Raw genomic sequence first — 22,288 nt, 5'->3', positions numbered from 1 at the left:
GGCTTTCGCTCACTACACTCCACTGAAACTGCCCTACTAAAACTCATTAATGATCTACTAACTGCTAAAACCAATGGCCACTACTCCGTACTCTTACTACTTGACCTCTCTGCGGCTTTTGATACAGTTGACCATCCCCTCCTCCTCAAAAACTCCACTCTCTTGGTCTCAGAGACTCTGCTCTCTCCTGGTTCTCCTCCTACCTATTGCTCCTTCAGCATTACCTATAACGCTGTCTCTTCCTCTTCACTCCTTTCTGTAGGGGTCCCTCAAGGTTCTGTCCTTGGACCCCTTCTCTTCTCCATCTACACCTCCTCCCTTGGTCACTTGATAAACTCCCATGGCTTTAAGTACCACCTCTATGCTGATGACACACAAATCTATCTTTCTACCCCTCACCTCACCCCTTCAGTCTCCTCTCGCATTACTAACCTACTAAGCGACATATCGGCATGGATGTCACTCCACATCCTCAAACTCAATCTTTCCAAAACTGAGCTCTTAGTAATCCCCCAGCCCGTGACCCCTCCCCTGACTTCTCCATCAAGATCAATAACACAATCATCAGTCTTTCCCCTCATGCCAGGGTACTAGGTGTAATCCTAGACTCCCATCTGTCCTTTCACCCCCAAATCCAATCACTGTCCAAATCTTGTAGACTTCACCTCCGCAACATCTCCAAGATACGCCCGTTCCTAACCACGGAAACCACTAAGCAACTTATTCACTCCTTTGTTATATCTCGCCTTGAGTATAGCAACTCCCTCCTCATTGACCTACTGAATCGCAGGCTATCCCCTCTTCAGTCTATCATGAATGCTTATCCAGACTTATCCACCTTACTAACTGTTCTGTATCTGCCACCCTTCTCTGCCAATCCCTTCACTGACTTCCCATTGTCCAAATGATAAAATTCAAAACATTAACAATAATGTATAAAGCCATTTATAACTCTGCCCCAAATTACATCACCAATCTTGTCTCTAAATATCACCCAAACCGTACTCTCTGCTCCTTGCAAGACCTCCTGCTCTCTAGCTCCCTTGTCTCCTCCTCCCATGCTCATCTCCAGGACTTTTCCAGAGCTTCCCCCATACTCTGGAACTCTCTACCCCAATTTATCAGACTATCGCCTACTCTACTCACTTTTAGGTGATCTCTGAAAACCTCTCTCTTCAGGGAAGCCTATCCTGCCCTCAGCTAATAATGGAATCTTCTACTCTTCCTACCAGTCCATCCCCCACAGTTACTACCTTATGTACCACTAGCCCCTCCCTCCTAAATTGTAAGCTCCAAGGAGCAGGGCCCTCCTTTCCCTCTTGTATTGAACTGTATTGTTGCTGTATTGTCTCCCGTTCTATTGTAAAGCGCTGAGCAAACTGTTGGCGCTATATAAATCCTGTATAATAATATAGCATTTCTTTTATAGTAAGGATACCCATGAAAAATATGATTTCCCCACTACCAGTCAGTGTCCAGCTCTACTTCTCGGCATCCACTTTCTCTTCATACCAGCCATGTCAGTGCCAGGAAATTAGCCTACTGAATACGTAGGTATGAAAGACAGAAATTGAGCACTATTATACCAACATATTCAACAATTCAACTTCAGCAGTATAGTAATAACAATCAACAAAATGTAAAGTGATATTAAATCAATTTTTGTCACTTTCCAGGATGCTGAGGGCTGCACTTACATTGTCTTCTGCTTTTTCAGCAATTTATGGCATTCTTTCCTCTCTTTTCATACTACCCCTGGAACACTGTCCACTGATTTCCATTGTATGGGGGCTCCTTGGCTTGCAGGGTCCTACGGAGACCAGCTGAAGCCATACATTTGTGAGTGTTCCCAGAAGAGGACTACAGCCCTATGTGAAAATGCTGCTTGTGCCAATATGCCCAAGCAGTCCGAGAGGACAACAAACCAAAGGTACGTCTCTCCTTCTCCACAAACAGAACACACACTTCTCTTCTACCTACAAGGGAAGTGATTTACAGTGGCTCCTGAGGATGTCTCTTTTGGACTGCCTGTGTGTGTCAGCACTGGCAGCATCCTCACATCAGCTAATGGGGCACACATATGAAGTGGCCCAATGACTAAAGGCCCATTTAGTTCTGAGTACAGTCCTGGTGTGACTTTGATTTACAGTGCGTGCTCTTCAACCGGAAGTGTGGGGGAGCAGCACACAAAAAACTGATGAATGAGACTGCAAGAAAAAGAAAATGTTTCTGCTGTTTTTTTTTAGTGGGAATTCTTTGTTGTACCTTGTCAAATGTATCTGTTAGGATGTATGGCTGAAAAAAGGGAAATATTTAGAATTACTTTAACAATATAAGTGAGAGCATTCATAAGAGAGAAGTGTAAAGTTATCCTTTCAAAACTCCCTATAACCTCCAAATTGGTTGGGATTGTCTGCTCTAACCCATTGTTTTACAGCATACTATTTTCTGCAAAACTACAGTTGCACTTTAACAATAATTCTACAATGGCATTCATAATTATCAATCATGGTTAAACATAATTAAGTCTAATGACCACAATATGTAGTAAGCTGTACTTGTTTCAAAGAAACTAGTGGAGTGATATACTCAAGCCTCCAAATGTTTGTTTTAGGACACCCAGCTCTCCATGATCTGTGTAAAAGCTTTCTGCATTTTGCCTTAACTTCTATATAGCCAGAGAATTAATTTGTCAAATGGTTATATTTATAGCAGGAGCTACATTATTCCCATTCAGTACTCTATATTGCTAACATATGAGTGGGTATAAATACAGTGTCTAGAGAATCAAAATGAAGATAAAAGGGAAAAAGGGGGAAGGGAGTAATAAAATCAAGATGGTGTTCAAGCTGCTATTTTAATGAAATCCATGCATATTTGAAAAATACACACTAACAACACAGACTCGTAGGTGGTAAAACCCTTTATTCAGAGACCAGAGTGAGCATAGATTGAAAAAGAGAGGGGCCTTACAACCGTATTGCACAGGAGGTATTATTGTCATTCCTGTACCAGCATTGATGGCATTACAGGATTTCCTGTACATGAAGACAAACTAGGTCATAAGTCTCTACATGTGCTTCTTTTCCCTGAATATAGCACCAATAAGAAAACACTGATTTACCCTTGCACTTCCAGCATGCTTGTATCAAACATGACAAACTTTTTGCACACATTTTCAATGGAAGTGCAGAAATGTGTTTTTCAAGACTGCATCATCAAAACTAAAAATTGCTAAATTCTCTTCAAAAGTAAAAAAATAAAAAACACAATGGTCCCTGTCAGTGGGCTCTACATGTTTCCCTGGAGTCTGATGGAATCTAATAGTCTAAATTTGTGGCTTATATCTGCATTAACATTATTTTTACTCCTGCAAATTCTCTTCTATTTGGGGTTTGGTTTCTCATAATTCTCAAGTATTAACTTTATGTCTTCATGAAATAGGTAAACAACTTCTAACTTTGGGCAGCTCATACTTGGCTAGTTGTGTACAAAGAAAGTCTATATAAAATGCTGCAGACATTTAAATGTAAAGAGATTTGTGGAAATATTTTATTTTTGTAATGCTTGAAAATTTAGGAACATTCAACCTGCACAAACTCTTCTTCTATGGAAGTATTCCAAATCTGAATAAAAAAATAACATTTTATTTCTTTTCTTAAGTCTTCATTTTCTAATTGGTGTTGACCACTATATCTTATTATTTTGTATATAAAGTGCTTTCTAATCTGCCAACTATTTTCTTCTTCTGTGTACCTTCTTAGCACCCCACTGAATTTTCTAAGCATCCCTCACCTATCTAGTCAAACTGCAGTGTAGGTTGCCATTTTGTAGACTGAACCAAAATTCAAGAAAGCTATGATGGAACTGACAAAAGAAACAAAAAAATGTGCAATACATAAAAATGCTCATTAATTAATTTTAAATTGACGGACTAAACATTGTCTTTTACCAACATGGCTTGCTGCACCGTGTGCACAAGATACGCAATCTTTAGGTCATACATGGCTGTATATACAGTTGGAAATCATAAAATATCAGGTTGCAGTGGTTCTATCTATGTAAGTACTATATATTCTAGCAATGTTCTATATGTCCTAACCTATTCTCGGGGACTGATTTTAAATGTTTTTGCAGGATTTAATGTAAGCAAATATTTCTGCTTTGTTATATTTTATTTGATAGACAATGACCCCAAAGTACCTTTTTAAGAGTATGTTTTGATTGTTTTTGGTCTAAAGCATATAGACTTCATAAGCTATCCCTGGGTGATTTTGTATAGAATGAAATATGTGGGAAATGTTTCTAGGGCAAAACTCAAGTAGAGGTAAACCTCTTAATAAACTTGATGCTGTGTGTATATCTGAATTTACAGTATACATACATGTAACATCATTTATACACACAATTTATTGACACCTCTCATACCCTTTAAAAGTTGAGTTTGCCAATTGGCAGATTAAACCTGCTAGAACCAATATTACAATGACACTGTTCTTTAAACATCTAGGGACCCTGAGATATTCTAGACCAGAAGGATTAAAGGCATTACAAATATAGACATTTCTTATGGAAGGTTGAGTTGAATGTACAATTTAGGTAATTTTAAAATCCAGTAAAAGGTATGAGAGGGGCTTTGATGGACTAGACAAAATAACAATCTGCAGGGTAAGTCATACCCCTCCATTATATTCTGAGAACACAGTGCATGGGGCTGAGGTACAACTCATGCCTGTTTTGTTAACTGTAGGGGTGCTGTTAGTTTACTGGGGTTTGAGAGACATTCGGCGGCTCACGGTCTTGAACAAAACACCTCTGAGTAGAGAAGGATATTCAGCAACACGGAATAGGCTCCTCTCATTTATGGCAATCTTGGAATCAGGACGAGCACCAGTTAGCAGTATTCTTAGATTGTCCTCATGAGGTCGGTTTCCTATTGACAGAACTGAAATCTCAAGGCCAGCTGCCCGGGCATCTCGTACAGCCTGTAGAAGTGTTTCCTCAACTTGTGTGTTTCCATCAGAGAAGAGCAGTACCTTCTTAGTTGATCCTGGTTCACCAACTTCACGATAAAGTTCTGTGACAGAACGCAATGCTGCTGCCACATCTGTGCCTCCATTTATAAACTTCATATTGTCTATTCCAATCACTGCTTCTGTATAGTTGGAAACAAATTGCACCTCAACTCTCTGATCAGTACGACCACTATACTGTACCACAGATAGTCTCACAGAATCAAATGCAGGACTTTTAGCCTCTAGGAAACGCTGTGCTAGTCGCTTCACAAAGCTTTTGCTTGTTTCAAAGTTTCGGGTGCCAACACTTGCAGAGCTGTCCACAAGTAGCGTGATGTCAGCAGGAACATCAAATGATACTGGAGAGAAAAAATGACAGCTTGTCATTCATGTGTATAATTTCACCTGTTAGTAAATTCACAAAAATAATAAAAGGCTAATTTTTTTTTGCTAGTCCTTATGTCCTTATCCTTACTGCCGAAAATAAAACATGTTTGCTGGTAACCGTTACCAGTTTTTGAAGTACGGGTTTTCCTGTTTATTTGCTCAGCTGGAGCAGAATTGTTGCCTAACTGCTTCTTATTAATCTTAAAGTATAATTAAAAGGGAAAAACTTTTTTATGTTTTGGATAGCGTGGAGTGGGATTAGAACCACTGTCAGATGTTATTGCTGTTTGTGCCCACGTTAATGGGATTCACCCTCTCTGTATGTCCTGTTTACCATTTTCATTGAAAGTGAAAGTAAAGAAAATCCTAAATTTTGGGTTATTCCCAGAAAAGTATTCCCTAGAGGGGAAATCTTCCAATGGGGACACTAGTTCTGGTGACCTGGGGGTTACCAAGGGATTCCATTAATTTCGTATGGCTATGTGACATTAAGTGAAGGGATATCTCTGAAATGAGACATGGATGATGAAAATAATTCTGACAGGGGTTATGTCTTTAAAGGTTCTGTACATTTCTAAGCAATAGTCCGAGTTTATATGGGCATTTGGGGTGGAGGAGTGTATGTATTCACTTATTCCCTATACTTTTTTGTGCACCCACTTGGTTACCATCTATACTCACATGTGGGCATTACAAAGGTGTCTGACTCCTGCTGCTAGATTTCCCATCTAATTTTAAATTATGAAGTCTGCAGCAGGAGGACTAAAATACCTCTGCTTGGCATCTTAAAAGCTACAGTGTAGTGTAGATGGGGAAAGTGCTAGGAAAAGTTAGAAGCCATCTCCCTATATAATTTGGATGAGCTTAACCTTCAACAACTATCAGAACATTAAACCTGAATTCTTCATAATAATATATCATACAAATGTAGTCATTATGTTTCTTTTTTTTCGTGAGAAGCCCTTTCTAGGACATGTATGTCTCTTATTTTTATACTGCTGCAAAAAATAGTTCCCAAAAACTGATGTCCCATCTGTCTGACAGGCTGTGATTGAACATAGGTATGATAAAGAGGTCCAAAAAGAAGATGAAACAAAAAGTGGCTCAATTAATTGCCTTTATCTCTAAATGAACAGCATGTACCTGCAAGCTAAAACATCATGCATAGTAGACAGAACAAGCAGTATACTCACTGGCACAAGTATAATCGGGGCACTTCTTATCTGCATGGGAAAAAAAAAACTTACATCAGAAGAAGCAAATTAAAAGGGCAAATGATATGTACATAAAGCATTAAAGTATACTTAGGAACACAAACCTTACTAAAATACATTTCTTAGAAAAATATTGTTACCTTTACAAATATGAGCAGTCAAATTCTGCAAGAAGCCATCATCAAGCAGCTCCATATAATTGGCCTTCTGCAGAGACAGTCCTTGGGAGTATGATGTTCCTCCACATGCAATCTCACCCAGCTGATCAGGGTTTGCAGCAGACTGGAAGATGTCTCCAACTCCCAAAGACACAACCTATCCAAGAGACAAGAAATGTGAGCTTTAATGTATTAATGCATGGTCAGAAGTGCAGTGAGCACAGAGGTCTACTCACCGGTGCAACCTCGCACAATGTGTTCAGTGGTGTCTTGTCCCTCAGGATATCAGAGTGGCCATCTGTCAAGACAAGTGCTACTCTCTTGTCTGATGCAAACCTCTTTAGTAGGTTATCTTTAGTGAAAGCAAGTGCCTCTCCAGTCCAGGTGCCACCGGCTATCCAGCCCAATTTCTTAACAGCCCTGCAAATAGAAATGATGCAAAATTTTAGCAATATGAAATATCATTCTCACTTCCTATGACAGCAGAATAAAAGCATGAAAATATTATGTTTAGAGCAGTACTAGAATTAAAAAAATCTGTATTAAAGTGTTTGTTACCGCAACATTTCATATTCATGATATGTGTCTGAAGTGCAATGTGTTTATAAAAAAAAGTTTCCGGTTCTCTTTCTATTTCCTCCTTTGTGTGAAATTGCTAGTGATTCTGGCAGTCCCCCTGCTTTCCTATTTCAAACTGACTGTGCTAAGCATGGATGTTTATCCATTCCAATGTGGTCAGTTCAATAGTTGTGCTCAACTCAAGTTTGCCTGTACTTCCATTTTCAGACTTGTACTGACACTGGAAAGACTAGTATATTTCTGTTTCTCTGCCTGTTGCTGACCCCTCTCACCCTCACCTCTCCAAGTCCCTTATGCAGCTGAGTATAGAGGTTGTGTGATCACTTATAAAAAAAGAAAAAAAAATATTTGTAATGCTTTTTTTAAAATATATAAATAAACATTTTGACTTTCATTTTTATTTTAAACTCTATGGGTTGTCTTACAAGGCGAACTTCACATACACTTTAAGTAGAAATGTTCAGAAGGATATGCCTTACATTGTCCAGTGTATAGCCCTGCTACACTCAAGTGCTGTTATCTCCACATTAATAGCATTTTTGAAGCTGGAGAGAGAGTTTCCACTACTAAGGTGATGTTGTTTGTACACGTCATGTTCTCTGCATTTCATGAGTGACATTGTCTACACATAACACAGAGACTTCACAAAAGGTCAGCCCTGTGCTCCCAGTCTTTTGATTCAGTTGTGTCCCCAGATGAGGCCCCTGGGCAAGACTGAGCATCTTGTCTTCAACTTGGCATCTGTCTTCAACTATAGGCCTGCTCTAAGAAGGTTCATTAATTAAAATGTTTGAAAACGTTCATGCAAACACAGACAGCATCAACTCAAAATGCAATTTTGCAATTTCAAAAAATGTTTTCACTTCCACTGACTGAATGGAGAGGTGAGGGGTCACCGTAAAGGTAAGTATGTGCAGATGGTAGGGATGGTATTAAAATCATCTTGTTGCTTTACTCTGCGTGATGAAAGCACAAGTTCATTTTATGGAATACAGTTCTGATTATATTCAGTATATTAATTATGTTATTTTAGTGACTAGTAAAGCTTTTAATGTGTAGTTCTATCTAGTATGTATAGTTTAAAAGTACCCGAGCAATGTTTATTGTGCAAAACTTAAATATAAAATATAAATTGGTTAGCTGCTGTCTTAATGGTATATTAATGTAATCAAAATGGCTGTGCTTACCCTAAATAAATTGTAGTGCAAATCCTTAACTTCAGTACATTTTATCACTGTGCAAACAATCAAAAATTCAAAAGTCCTTTAAACAGTGTTTGCACTTTAAAGTTGCACTGTTATTGCACTGGCACTTTCATTGTGGACCTAAAAGAATGGTTTAAAGTACTTTTGAATTTTTGATTGTTTGCACATTGACAAATGTACTGCTGTTAAGGATTTGCACTACAATTTATTTGGGGTACGCACAGCCTTTTTGACAACAGCTAGCATGACCTTGTCATTTTTGAGCAGTGAATTTGCTTTTATTTAGATGCAGATACTTTTTCTTTAACTACTCATTTGATTATATTGTTCGAATGTACGTTTGCTCCAAGTTGATTGGATACAAAAGTCACTTACTCCTTCAGGTCACCAATAGTCTTGATATTGGCATCACCCATAGCCACGGCTTCCTGGGTGTTTCCATGACTGTACTGAACCACTCCAACTCGGGATTCTCCAGAGTCAAACTGCAATCAAAGTCAAACTGTGAAGATAGTGTTGGAAATTTTTGGAAGCCTTAACAGTAAAGTACTTGAAGACCATTGTGCAAAGTGCAGCATCCCAAAGCAATCAATGACAATTTTTCTCTGATCTAACTTTACAAAACTCAAATCTGTTTACTATGTATTACTGTACTTTGCATTTTACAATAGTTCTCCTTACTAAATACGACTGTTTTAGTTAGTAAGAGTGATTTTTTGTTAAAGTTGCTGTATAGAAATATAAGTGTATGTTAGTGGTGAGTATAGGAAAAAAATAATTAAAAGACACATGTAATGTGAGGACCTTTTAAGATTTTTGTGATTATTCTCACCTTGACATGTTCATCCCTGCTCAACCGATCAATAACTTTTATTATAAATTCTTTTGCTAGTTGGAAATTAGTGTTACCAATACTTTCAGAACTGTCAACCACGAAAAGTACATCAACAGGACCACACGTGCAGTCTATAAAAAAACGACAATGGGTACAATGAACAGTGTCAAATCTGTTGCAGATGAACGTCTGTAAAGAGGATTAGTGTTTCATGCATCTGGTGTAAGATCAGACAACACAAGGTTAAGCTTTATACAGTTGCAAGAAAAAGTATGTGAACCCCTTGGGATTACGTGGAGTTTTGCATGAATTGGGCATAAAATGTGCTCTGAACTTCATCTAAGTCACAACAATAGAAGAACACAGTCTGCTGAACATAATACTACACAAACATTAGATGTTGCCATGGTTTAATTGCACATAACATGTAAACATTCACAGTGCAGGGAGGAAAAAGTATGTGAACCTTTGGACTTAATAACTGGTTGACCCTCCTTTGGCAGCAATAACCTCAACCAAACGTTTCCTGTAGTTGCAGATCAGACCTGCACAACGATCTGGAGTAATTTTGGACCACTCCTCTTCACAAAACTGTTTCAGTGTAGCAATATTCTTGGGATGTCTGGTGTGAATCGCTCTCTTAAGGTCATGCCACAGCATTTCAATCGGGTTGAGGTCAGGACTCTGACTGGGCCACTCCAGAAGGCGTATTCTGTGCTGTTGCAGCCATTGTTTTGTTGAATCACTTTGGTCATCGCTTTGGGTCATTGTCCTGTTGCATCACCCATCCTCTGCGGAGCTTCAGTTGGCGGACAGATGGTCGTACGTTTTCCTGCAAAATGTCTTGATAAACTCTGGAATTCATTTTCCCATCAATGACAACAATCCGTCCAGGCCCTGAGGCAGCAAAGCAGCCCCAAACCATGATGCTCCCTCCGCCATGTTTTACAGTGGGGATGAGGTTTTGATGTTGGTGTGCTGTGCCTTTTTTTCTCCACACATAGTGTTGTGTGTTCTTCCCAAACAACTCAATCTTGGTTTCATCTGTCCACAGTATATTCTGCCAGTAGTGCTGTGGAACATCCAGGTGCTCTTTTGCAAACTTCAAACGTGCTGCAATATTCTTTTTGGACAGCAATGGCTTCCTCCGTGGTGTCCTCCCATGTACTCCATTCTTGTTTAATGTTTTCCTTATTGTAGATGTGTCAACAAAAATGTTAGCATGTGCCAGAGATTTCTGTAGGTCTTTAGCTGACACTCTGGGATTCTTCTTTACCTCATGCAGCATTCTGCGCTGTGCTCTTGCAGTCATTTTTACAGGACGACTGCGCCTAGGGAGAGTAGCAACAGTGCTAAACTTTCTCCATTTGTAGACAGTCTGTCTTACTGTGGACACATGAACATCAAGGCTTTTGGAGATACTTTTGTAACCCTTTCCAGCTTCATGCAAGTCAACAATTCTTGATCGTAGGTCTTCTGAGAGCTCTTTTCTGCGAGGCATGGTTCACATCAGACAGTGCTTCTTGAAACCAGTAAACCCAAAACAGGTGTGTGTTTTTTAAGGGCAGGACAGCTGTTAGCAACACACCCAATATCATCACACTGATTGGAGTCAAGGTTGGCTCACTCCTGGCTCCAATTAGCTCTGGGAGAAGTCATTAAGCTAGGGCCTCACATACTTTTTCCTCCCTGCACTGTGAATGTTTACATGTTATGTGCAATTAAACCATGGCAACATCTAATGTTTGTGTAGTATTATGTTCGGCAGACTGTGTTCTTCTATTGTTGTGACTTAGATGACGTTCAGAGCACATTTTATGCCCAATTCATGCAAAACTCCACGTAATCCCAAGGGGTTCACATACTTTTTCTTGCAACTGTATATGTCAGTAAACTATGGTATTATGAAGAATAAAATCCAGGTCAACAGTATTTATTCAGGTTAAATGTCGAACACACTTTCATGGGAGAGCTAATTGCTTTGTAGTCTGAAATCAGACATGCTGAGATGACTGGTCGATAGAAAAGGGGTCCCATTGATCTTCTTTAGGTTGTTTGAGATAAAGGCACAGATGCAGGGGCGGACTGACCATTTGGAAACTCGGGCACTGCCCGAGGGCCCGGGGTCAGTAGGGGGCCCCATGAGATGCCCCTGGTACTTTTTTCATAGGCTTTTTTGAGTTTGGGCAAGGACACAGGGGCTCCATGATCCCCTATTGCCCGGAGGCCCCATGAGTTGTCAGTCCGCCCCTGCACAGATGTGATATATATATAATTGACAGGTACAACACGTGAGTGAAGAAGCTAAGGGCTAAAATCATTAAAAACCACCCTATTGTGGGAAAGTAGAATAACTTGTCAGAGAAACAGCAAAGAAGATAGGTAGTCATGGTTCTAGATAGTCAGGACACCTGTCATATGAGAGTATATATGAGAAAAGGTATATTGTATGGATACATAATATTGCCAGTGGTCATGCCTCAAGAATAAAGACATTTATTAGACCCACCAGGAAAGGGAGGGATAACAGAAACAGTGGAAACATGCATTGGTGCAAGCCAAGGGGGCAAAACCTAAATGAAGGAGGAGAAGAAAACAACACACACTTACCACAACAAGCTGAAAAAAAAGAAGCATACAGTTAAAAGTCAATCAAAAACATCAGGACATGAACAAAGCCAACATCAAAGATACAGCTGAGAATAAACAGACCTAACATCAGACATACAAAGTGCAAACATTACAAAAGAACTCTCTGAAGTGCTGAAGGACAGTTCTTACAGTGCATATCAAACATCACCGAGTCAGAGCAGACATGAGAAGAAGGTCATCCAATTGCAGATAAGCCAAGATCAGACCTTTCAATCAAATGTGTCTAATAAGCTCAAAATAGACCCATGAACCAAATATGGTTGAATGTATTACTAAACTCTCAATTCCGCCAGACTAGCCTTTTTAACTTTCTTCAAAAGTCACATTTACACATATAACTACAAGTGTGGTTATCAAGTTAAGTTACCCTTCATATCAAATGCTTAAAGTGGTAGTAAGCTCTCTATTTTTATTTTTACCTACAGGTAAGCTTATAATAAAGACTATCTGTAGGTGAAATGAATATCTCCTAAACATGCATCATTTAGGAGATATTCTTGTCACGGACCTATGGTAGTGAGTTATGCCTTTATCTTGCAGGGAGAGTTCTTTTTCAGAGTTTACTACCACTTTAATACTTTTATGAACATTTCTTACTGCTATCATTGGGAGTCATTTATAAAGCACACTGAGCTTTTTTTCTCTGTTTTGCAGATTGTATGAGTTCTTAGCTTAAACAGACACCTACATCTGATTAAAGCTAGCCTGTGTTTCCCCACAAAGGACAATCAACAGGTTTTCTATAATATGTCCCTGCCCAGCAGCACCTACAGTATCTCACAGAAGTGAGTACATCCCTCACATTTTTGTAAAAATGTTATTATACCTTTTCACGTGACAACATTGAAGAAATTACACTTCGCTACAATCTAAAGTAGTGAGTGTACAGCTTGTATAACAGTGTAAATTTGCTGTTCCCTCAAAATAACTCAACAAACAGCCATTCATGCCTAAACTGCTGGCAACAAAAGTGAGTACACCACTAAGTGAAAATGTCCAAATTGGGCTCAAAGTGTCAATATTTTGTGTGGCCACCATTATTTTCCAGCACTGCCTTAACCCTCTTGGGCATGGAGTTCACCAGAGCTTCACAGGTTGCCACTGGAATCTTCTTCCACTCCTCCATGCCGACATCACGGAGCTGGTGGATGTTAGAAACCTCCTCCACCTTCCGTTTGAGGATGCCCCACAGATGCTCAATAGGGTTTAAATCTAGAGACATGCTTGGCCAGTCCATCACCCTTACCCTCAGCTTCTTTAGCAAGGCAGTGGTCATCTTGGATGTGTGTTTGGGGTTGGTATCATGTTGAAATACTGCCCCGAGGCCCAGTCTCCGAAGGGAGGAGATCATGCTCTGCTTCAGTATGTCACAATACATGTTGGTTTCATGGTTCCCTCAATGAACTGTAGCTCCCCAGTGCCAGCAGCACTCATGCAGCCCCAGACTATGGCACTCCCACCACCATGCTTGACTGTAGGCAAGACACACTTGTCTTTGTACTCCTCACCTGGTTGCCACCACACATGCTTGACATGATCTTAACCAAATAAGTTTATCTTGGTCTCATCAGACTACAGGACATGGTTCCAGTAATCCATGTCCTTAGTCTGCTTGTCTTCAGCAAACTGTTTGCAGGCTTTCTTGTGCATCATCTTTAGAAGAAGCTTCCTTCTTGGATGACAGCCATGCAGATCAATTTGATGCAGTGTGCAGCGTATGGTCTGAGCAGTGAAAGGCTGACCCCCTTACACACACACACACACACACACACACACACACACACACACACACACACACACACACACACACACACACACACACACACACACACACACACACACACACACACACACACACACACACACACACACACACACACACACACACACACACACACACACACACACACACCCAGCACTCATACGGCTATTTCCCAAAGACAACCTATGGATATGACACTGAGTACATGCACTCAACTTCTTTGGTCGACCATGGCAAGGCCTATTCTGAGTGGAACCTGTCCTGTTAAACTGCTGTATGGTCTTGGCTACTGTGCTGCAGCTCCGTTTCAGGGTCTTGGCAATCTTCGTATAGCCTAGGCCATCTTTATGTAGAGCAACAATTCTTTTTTTTCAGACCCTCAGAGAGTTCTTTGCCATGAGGTGCCATGTTGAACTTTCAGTGACCAGTATGAGAGAGCGAGAGCGATAACTCCAAATTTAACACAGCTGCTCCTCATTCACACCTGAGACCTTGTAACACTAACGAGTCACATGACACCAGGGAGGGAAAATGTCTAACTGGGCCCAATTTGGACATTTTCACTTAGGGGTGTACTCACTTTTGTTGCCAGTGGTTTAGACATTAATGGCTGTTTGTTGAGTTATTTTGAGGGGACAGCAAATTTACACTGTTATACAAGCTGTACACTCACTATTTTACATTGTAGCAAAGTGCCACTTCTTCAGTGTTGTCACATGAAAAGATATAATAAAATATTTACAAAAATGTGAGGGGTGTACTCACTTCTGTGAGATACTGTATAGACACGGTTCAAAAAAATTAAAGGAACACATTGAAAACACATCAGATCTTGATGGGTAAAAATATCATGCTGGATATCTATACTGATATGGACTGGGTAATGTGTTAGGAACGTAAGGATGCCCCATCATTTGATGGAAATAAAAATTATCAACCTACAGAGGACTGAATTCAAAGACACCCCAAAAATCAAAGTGAAAAAATGATGGAGCAGGCTAGTCCTTTTTGCTGAAATTTCATTACAGCAACTCAAAATGGTACTCAGCAGTTTGTATGGCCCCCACGTGCTTGTATGCATGCCTGACAATGTCGGCGCATGCTCCTAATGAGACAACGGATGGTGTCCTAGGGTATTTCCTCCCAGATCTGGACCAGGGCATCGCTGAGTTGCTGGACAGTCTGAGTTGCAACCTGGGGGCCTCAGATGGATCAAAACATGATGTCCCAGAGGTGTTCTATTAGATTTAGGTTAGGCGAGCGTGGGGGCCATTCATTGCTATCAATTCCTTCATCCTCCAGGAACTTTCTGCATACTCTCGCCACATGAGGCAGGGCATTTTCGTGCACCAGGAGGAACCCAGGACCCACTGCACTAGTGTATGGTCTGACAATGGGTCCAAGGATTTCATCCTGATACCTAATGGCAGTCAGGATGCCATTGTCTAGCCTGAAGAGGTCTGTTCATCCCTCCATGGATATGCCTCCTTAGACATTCACTGACCCACCACCAAAACAGTCATGCTGAATGATGTTACAGACAGCATAAAGTTCTCCATGGCTTCTCCAGATCCTTTCATGTCAGTCATATGTGCTCAGGGTGAACCTGCTCTCATCTGTGAAAAGCACAGGGTGTCAGTGGGAGACCTGCCAATTCTGGTGTTCAATGGCAAATGCCAATCAAGCTCTACGGTGCCGGGCAGTGAGCACAGGGCCCACTAGAGAACGCCGGGCCCACAGCCCACCCTCATGAAGTCTGTGTCTGTTTGGTCAGAGACATTCACACCAGTGGCCTGCTTGATTGTAGGGCTCTGGCAGTGCTCATTCTGTTCCTCCTTGCAAAAAGGAGCAGATACCGGTCCTCTCCAAGAGTAACTGCCTGTCTCCTGGAATCTCCTCCATGCTCTTGAGACTCTTGAGACTATGCTGGGAGACACAGCAAACCTTCTGGCAATGGCACGTATTGATGTGCCATCCTGGAGGCATTGGACTGCCTGTGCAACCTCTGTAGGGTCCAGATATCACCTCATGCTAACAATAGTGACACTGACCCTAGCCAAATGCAAAACTAGTGAAAGACAGTCAGAAAAGATGAGTAGGGAAAAAATGCCAGTGGCCTCCACCTGTATAACCATTCCTGTTTTTGGGATCATCTCATTGTTGCCCATCTAGTGCACCTGTTGTTAATTTCATTAACACCAAAGCAGCTTAAACTGATTAACAACCCCCTCTGCTACTTAACTGACCAGATCAATATCCCAGAAGTGTACTTGACTTTATACTATACTCTGATTACAAAGTGTTCCTTTAATTGTTTTGAGCAGTGTATCTTTTGGTATGGAGGAGCGTGTGTCTCATTTCTTTTCCTCTGATGTAGAGTACTCATGTTTAATGATTGTCCTGAAGCTATCACATGAGCATGGTGAGACTGCTCCCCTAACTGCAAGGGTTAAAAGTTTGTTTAGGTCTGGGGGATGTGAAAAAGTGGATTTGTTTACTCGATCCTCCGCTACAATAGCAGATGATGTTCTCCTATGCTACAGCAGTGGATTGTTCCTCAGTGTCCTCATATCCAGTGCAAGGCTATGGACCCTGCAACAGTCTTGATGAAGTCAGAGAACCTCAGACCACAGAAACATGGGGAGTGGAGGCTACAGGTGCCAAACCTGCAGCATGCAAGAGCTTGCAGGAGCAGAAGGGTGAGTAAGTAAAAGTGCTTTTCCCATTCCTCTAGATGTAAACAATCAACTTACCCTTGCAGTGTGGTGACAGCCTCACTGCAAGGGTGGATTTTTAGTTTCCCTGGAATTTAGCTTTAAACCTTACAGAAGGACTTCCTATCTTTACTCCCAGGGGCTGTATAGAGCAATGGGTGAGCAAAAGTAAAATGAATATGTGCGGGAAGAGAAACATTAAAGCAGACATGCTCTTTTTTTCCTGCAGGGCATAGCATAGGTTCATGTTAAATACCCTAGGCCCTACTCCATATTAGGTAAGACAATTATGAAGTACCTATGTTGCTATGTTACTAAACTGCCAATATGACTATACCGTCCTCTACGTACATACTATATTTTGCTATACCTCACAATAGTGAAATTATTCTAAATAGTACACTGTTGTATGGCTGTTCCTCTCAGTCTATCACTATCTGGCATATCGTCTAGCATTTGTGTAGTTCCCATTCACTGGTATATACTCATGGAGTGGAATGACTGACACATTGCTGGTACGTGTGCTGGATCTTAGTTTTATTGCTTGGATAGGATCATATGTTTTAGAAACATACTGTACATATGCAGATTATTTTATTTGCTCGGAACCTCCCTAGGATGGACTATTAAAAATAATTAGGTTAGTACTTACAGCACATCTTCATGATAATGTCCAGAATTTCACACTCCTGTGAATACACATGAAGAAGTTTAGATGACTTTCTAAGTAAATGTGTAAACCAGACCTTAAACGGTAAAACTCTCTAGTAATGGACACCATCCAAGCTCCTTTTTAGACAAAGAATGAGTCACTTGGAATAAATGTTTCATATAGCCTTGTATTTCTGTCTGGAATCTCCTAGTGCCAGTGACTGGAAGAAAGGGCATCAATCTATGACCAAAGTTTGAGTTGCTATGCCTAGTAGTATAGCATCTGGCAGTCTCCAATATCTTCTTATCACAACCCCATATTAATGGTTACATCACTGCAATAAAGGGGGTAGAACATGGTTACCAGAGGCACAATGCCAGCAAGAATAAAATATGACTCACATCTGGGCCTGGTGGGCCTGGAGGTCCTGGAGGTCCCTAGAAGGAAAGATGTTCAAAGAGAAAATATAGTCAACAAAATTAGAACACAAACTATTTCAGCCAGAGAGTGGTGAATGATAATACATTATATGAGGCAGTAAAACTGCCAGTAATCTCTCATAGGAGAACAGTTAGAGATATTAGCTCCTTTTCTAAACTTCCATGTTTAGAAGTGCTGCAGACAATCTTTCTAGAGGGTTGCAAGCAGCATCTGTACCTGACATCAGGCAGTTTGAATGCATTATTTGTATAAGAATACTGTGCATACTTGAAAAATTTTGAAAGGATATCATTTTTTTATTTTACTTGAACTCTAACATTTATTAAGATTACTACTATATAACAGGGTGCATGCTGCACCTTAAAAAATAATATCACTAGAATACACTAGCATGGATGCATACGATATAATGTAAAACATATAACATTTTACATAAATAGCTAAGAGTCAATAGGCAAATGCAGCTTTCAGAAGCATCCAGCTTGTATTTGAAATTATTTGAGGTGCTTCTGAAATCATTCAGATTTCAATGACAGGTGTATATGACCTGCAATTGACCTCCTTCTTAGTTGCATCAACCTGCCTCAAGGTGCTATTGCATTCCAGTTGACTTCTGTGGGAGGAGAAGCAGTTTTGATCCAAACAAAAACCCATCAACACAAACCTTTATAAGGATACAAACTGTACATGTACTTATCTCAACACTACTAATGGAAGCAAAAGGGTATTTTGTTCCTAAACAGAATATTACAATAATGAAAACACACTTTTTTTCCTTTTACACTTGCAGCATTTGTGTTATTAAACTCACCGATGATCCTTCTAATCCTCTGTAACCCTTTGCTCCATTGGGCCCATCTGGACCTTTATCTGGACTCTGAAATATGATGCGTACAACAAATAATATGTATTTAAATGTAACTATTAATGGCTTTTAAACATTTTAAGGAATATATAATAAATATGATGCCTAACATTCTGTGTGCTTTGAGTAGCTCCCTTGGCTCTTATTCATATTGCTTATTTTTTGGACATATTCACCTGTTCAATATTCTCCAAGAACAATGTGTAGTATAGTGGGCAATATAAAGAGAATATAAAGGAACTGGAATGCTAAGCTCTATAGTTGTAGAAGAACTGAACTGAAGAAAGTATCATGATCAGGGGTGGACTGACCATTTGGAAATTCAAGCACTGCCCGAGGGCCAGGGGTCAGTATGGGGCCCCATGAGATGCCCCTGGTACCTTTTTCATAGGCTTTTTTGAGTTTGGGCAAGGACACAGTGGCCCCATGATCCCCTATTGCCCGGGGTCCCCATGAGTTTTCAGTCCGCCCCTGATCATGATACTTTCGAACAAACGTACATGATAAGTTTAAAAAAAGGAATGCCTAAGGTAGGGCTTTAAAAAAACCACATTTGAACAAAAATTATATAAAAACTATTTGGTATCATTAATATCACGCCGTTTTGAGCCTCAGAAACTGAACAGCTAGAGTATGAAGGGAAACCTCTAATAACATACAGCAGTCGAGTATTTTCCAAATATCTCATGAACCTGAGATACTTGGTCTTCCATTATTAAGCTCTTGGCACAAAGGTCTTTCATGGCACCCCTTACTATAACCATGTGGTTTCAAATCACCTAAATGTAATTCTATGGTGATAGTTGAACTAAAGGAGGTACAGCATATCAGATCCCTGAAAAATAAACTATTTTGTAAATGGTAAACAGGTCAACAGCGATAAATTCAGCTTATCAGTATTTCCTTAAACTGACCTTATAGTATGCAATTTTATTGTACACTCTCTGTGCAATCACCTTTAGATTTACTAAAACTATGTTATATGAGGACAAACTTAAATAATCCATTCAAATAGTATCAAACCAGGCAGTCCCTTGCACGATAGGAGGTTGTACAATCAGATTGTATAGTGTATAGTCAGCCTAAGACTTTTCTTGCTCTGGAATTACAACGCCTATTCATGATATAAATATAGAATTATTGACAGAAATGGTAGAAGTTTGGATTTGAAGATAACCCTATATGGCTCCTTAATAAACTATCACACTCACATCATCACCAGGATCTCCAGGATCTCCTTCATCTCCTTTTGGTCCAGGATATCCCTTTGTTCCCTACAGAAAATGAAATAAATAGCATTTCATGACTAATTCATTTTTAAGTGTTTTGTGAACAATTTGTTTTCTTGATTAGGATTATTGACTTACATTAGTTCCTCGATCGCCTCTAGTTCCGGGGTACCCCTGAAGTGAAGAAAAATGTTAATCATAAAAATATATCATACTGAACAGATGTTATAGGTTTTTCTTACCCAACCTGTGGCCCCATCTGTACTACAACCTGGTCTGTTTGTCAGTAAGTTAAAAAACCAAGGTGCATAGCTTTTGTGTAATCTTAGGAGTCACGTTGGGCCTGTAACTCAGCACTCTCTTAATATTTTTTGTGAACTCAAAGTTACGAGTAATGTAAAAAATATTAAATCAAATATAGAGTAGTAGATATAATAAAGATTTTGTAGTATGACCCTTTCTTTGATGTAAATCCATGACCATGGTATCTGGAAATGTTTACCTTGTCAGGATCAAAAACTTACTTGGAATCCTTGGAATCCATCAGTACCATTTCCTGGGGGGCCATCATCTCCCTGATAACAGAAATGTGATGTTAAACAATGACTGTACATTGTTTTTAACATTTTGAACAGTTTACCTATCAGGATGATCACCTTTTAAAATTCCTAAATCTTAGAAAAAGAACTTCTGATCAATCATAAAAAAAAATAAACTGGAGACAGACAAGCTTATAATTGGCACTTCCAGTGAATATCTACCCCAATAAATGGGCAAAGAAGGTTTCCTTGTGTTTAATGGTTTTCCTTTGTTGGAAATAATGTGAGCTAAGCCTGAGGGGTAAGCAAAAATTAAACTGGGTCAACCCAGGCTCCTGGCTCAGTTTCCATACCAATAATCCATGGGGTAATAGATAGCAAGCATAAAGTAGATGAGTTAAGGTGTGACCACCCTGTCCAACCACTATAAAGAACTGTTACTTTCCATTGGATATTACAAAGTGGGTCATGACAAAATGGAGCAGCATTCCAGGAATTTAGTGCAAAAAGAAAATACCTAACATATAAGCAGAGAGCAGCAAGTCAGGTTCCAAAGCCAAATTAAGTTAAACCTTCTTTTTAAAACAAACAATAGATTTACTAACCATTGTGATAAGGCAGCACCCGTAACAAAGCTAAATGACATCCCTATACAAGGGCATAGCTATAAATTATAGGATTCCATACAATATTTTGTTTGGGCTTCTTATTCCTCTCAGTGACATTCACTGCAGTACCCAGCACTCTGCTTTGGTGACCAACAGGCTATGCTTTACTCCTAATACATTTACTTTGGTGGTCAGTGGTGTCCTTCTACCCTTCCCTAAGAATAGCCCTTATCATATTGCTGGTCACTTTTTTACATTGCCAGTCATTTGTAACTCATGCCATTCTGATAAAAGCATCTTTAAATGACATAAGTGGTAATAGATCTTCCCATGCATAGAGATAGTTTGTATTTTTCACACACATACACATTTTTTAATGAACCAGGAGTAACCCCTATAGAAGTCTATGGAGATCACATAGGTAGCTCTGCGAAGGTCATCGCTGCTGGATACAAGTGAGGGGGAGGATAGGTTACTTTGTGCTGATATAAAAGATAAGTGCCTTTTCCTATAAATGTGAAGTATATTTATTATTGCAATAATTACACATACTCAACATTTAATTTGTATTTTTATAGCGCTTTTCTCCGTAGGGATTCAAAGAACATAGCAGGTTAGGTAGCTTTATTGGGCACACAAAATTGAGCCACGTAACATACCATCATGTCTTTGGAGTGTGGGAGGAAATCCTCACAAGCACAGGAAGAATATGCAAATCCCATGCAGACAGTGACCTGGTTGAGATTTGAACCTAAAAGCTTCAAGGTAGAAGTGCTAACCACTAGCTGACTAGCTAACGATGCTATAGGAGTTATTTACTAAAACTCCCTGGTGCAAAATCTGGTGCAGCTCTGTATAGAAACCAATCAGCTTCCAGGTTTTATTGTCAAAGCTTAGTTGAACAAGCTGAAATTAGAAGCTGATTGGCTATCATGCACAACTGCACCAGATCTTGAGTGCACCAGTTTTAGTAAATCTACCCCTTTGGGTCAACTGGTAGTTTTTGGTGATTTCAGGGAAGGTGACCGTGTCATGCAGTCAACACTCTGAGACAAATTATTTTATAAAATGAGTCTAATGAAAGTTTGGCAAAAATATTGGGAACGCTTTTCTTTTTCCAGTATTGCTGATGCTGCTATGCTTGCAGCACAAATAATAGGCTCAAGCAGCTAGCGCATATGCTATGTCTTCAAAAGACAATTAATGGAATTCATAGAGTGTCTATGACACTTTGGAATGCTGACGTGCATCCACATCACAAATGTTGGTGTGGGCAACAGATTCAAGTACCTTTTGCAAATAGGTAGATGAATCTGGGGCACACCCTGTGTGGAGCGATATTTGGCCTCTCAAAAGCCCCAAATTTTAAAGGATTTAAAAATGTTGAGTTTGACCCGCCAAACCTGCACTCACATCGACTTGGCTATTTACTG

At 39.9% G+C, this 22,288-nt stretch overlaps 1 protein-coding gene across 1 annotated transcript in view; it reads right to left on the bottom strand.

Moving 5' to 3' along the window:
• Window positions 1-2,908: 2,908 nt before the first annotated feature.
• COL6A1 (collagen type VI alpha 1 chain) overlaps window positions 2,909-22,288 on the bottom strand; it is a 69,528-nt gene continuing 50,148 nt past the window's right edge. Inside the window, exons 23-35 of the mRNA XM_089680865.1 lie at window positions 20,233-20,283; window positions 19,847-19,882; window positions 19,691-19,753; window positions 18,426-18,491; window positions 17,575-17,610; window positions 17,174-17,210; window positions 12,004-12,012; window positions 9,391-9,524; window positions 8,934-9,043; window positions 7,011-7,194; window positions 6,757-6,931; window positions 6,596-6,625; window positions 2,909-5,374 (exon numbers count right to left, since the gene is read on the bottom strand). Of these exons, the coding sequence (XP_089536991.1) occupies window positions 4,764-5,374; window positions 6,596-6,625; window positions 6,757-6,931; window positions 7,011-7,194; window positions 8,934-9,043; window positions 9,391-9,524; window positions 12,004-12,012; window positions 17,174-17,210; window positions 17,575-17,610; window positions 18,426-18,491; window positions 19,691-19,753; window positions 19,847-19,882; window positions 20,233-20,283 (1,542 nt within the window). The 3' untranslated portion in view covers window positions 2,909-4,763. The remainder of the gene's footprint in view (window positions 5,375-6,595; window positions 6,626-6,756; window positions 6,932-7,010; window positions 7,195-8,933; window positions 9,044-9,390; window positions 9,525-12,003; window positions 12,013-17,173; window positions 17,211-17,574; window positions 17,611-18,425; window positions 18,492-19,690; window positions 19,754-19,846; window positions 19,883-20,232; window positions 20,284-22,288) is intronic.

This window comes from Staurois parvus, unplaced genomic scaffold, assembly GCF_062004578.1.
Source record: "Staurois parvus isolate SC_StPar_1 unplaced genomic scaffold, SC_StPar_1.0 ptg000251l, whole genome shotgun sequence".
Classification (NCBI taxonomy): Eukaryota; Metazoa; Chordata; class Amphibia; order Anura; family Ranidae; genus Staurois; species Staurois parvus.
This window is presented reverse-complemented; position numbering and strand designations above follow the sequence as displayed.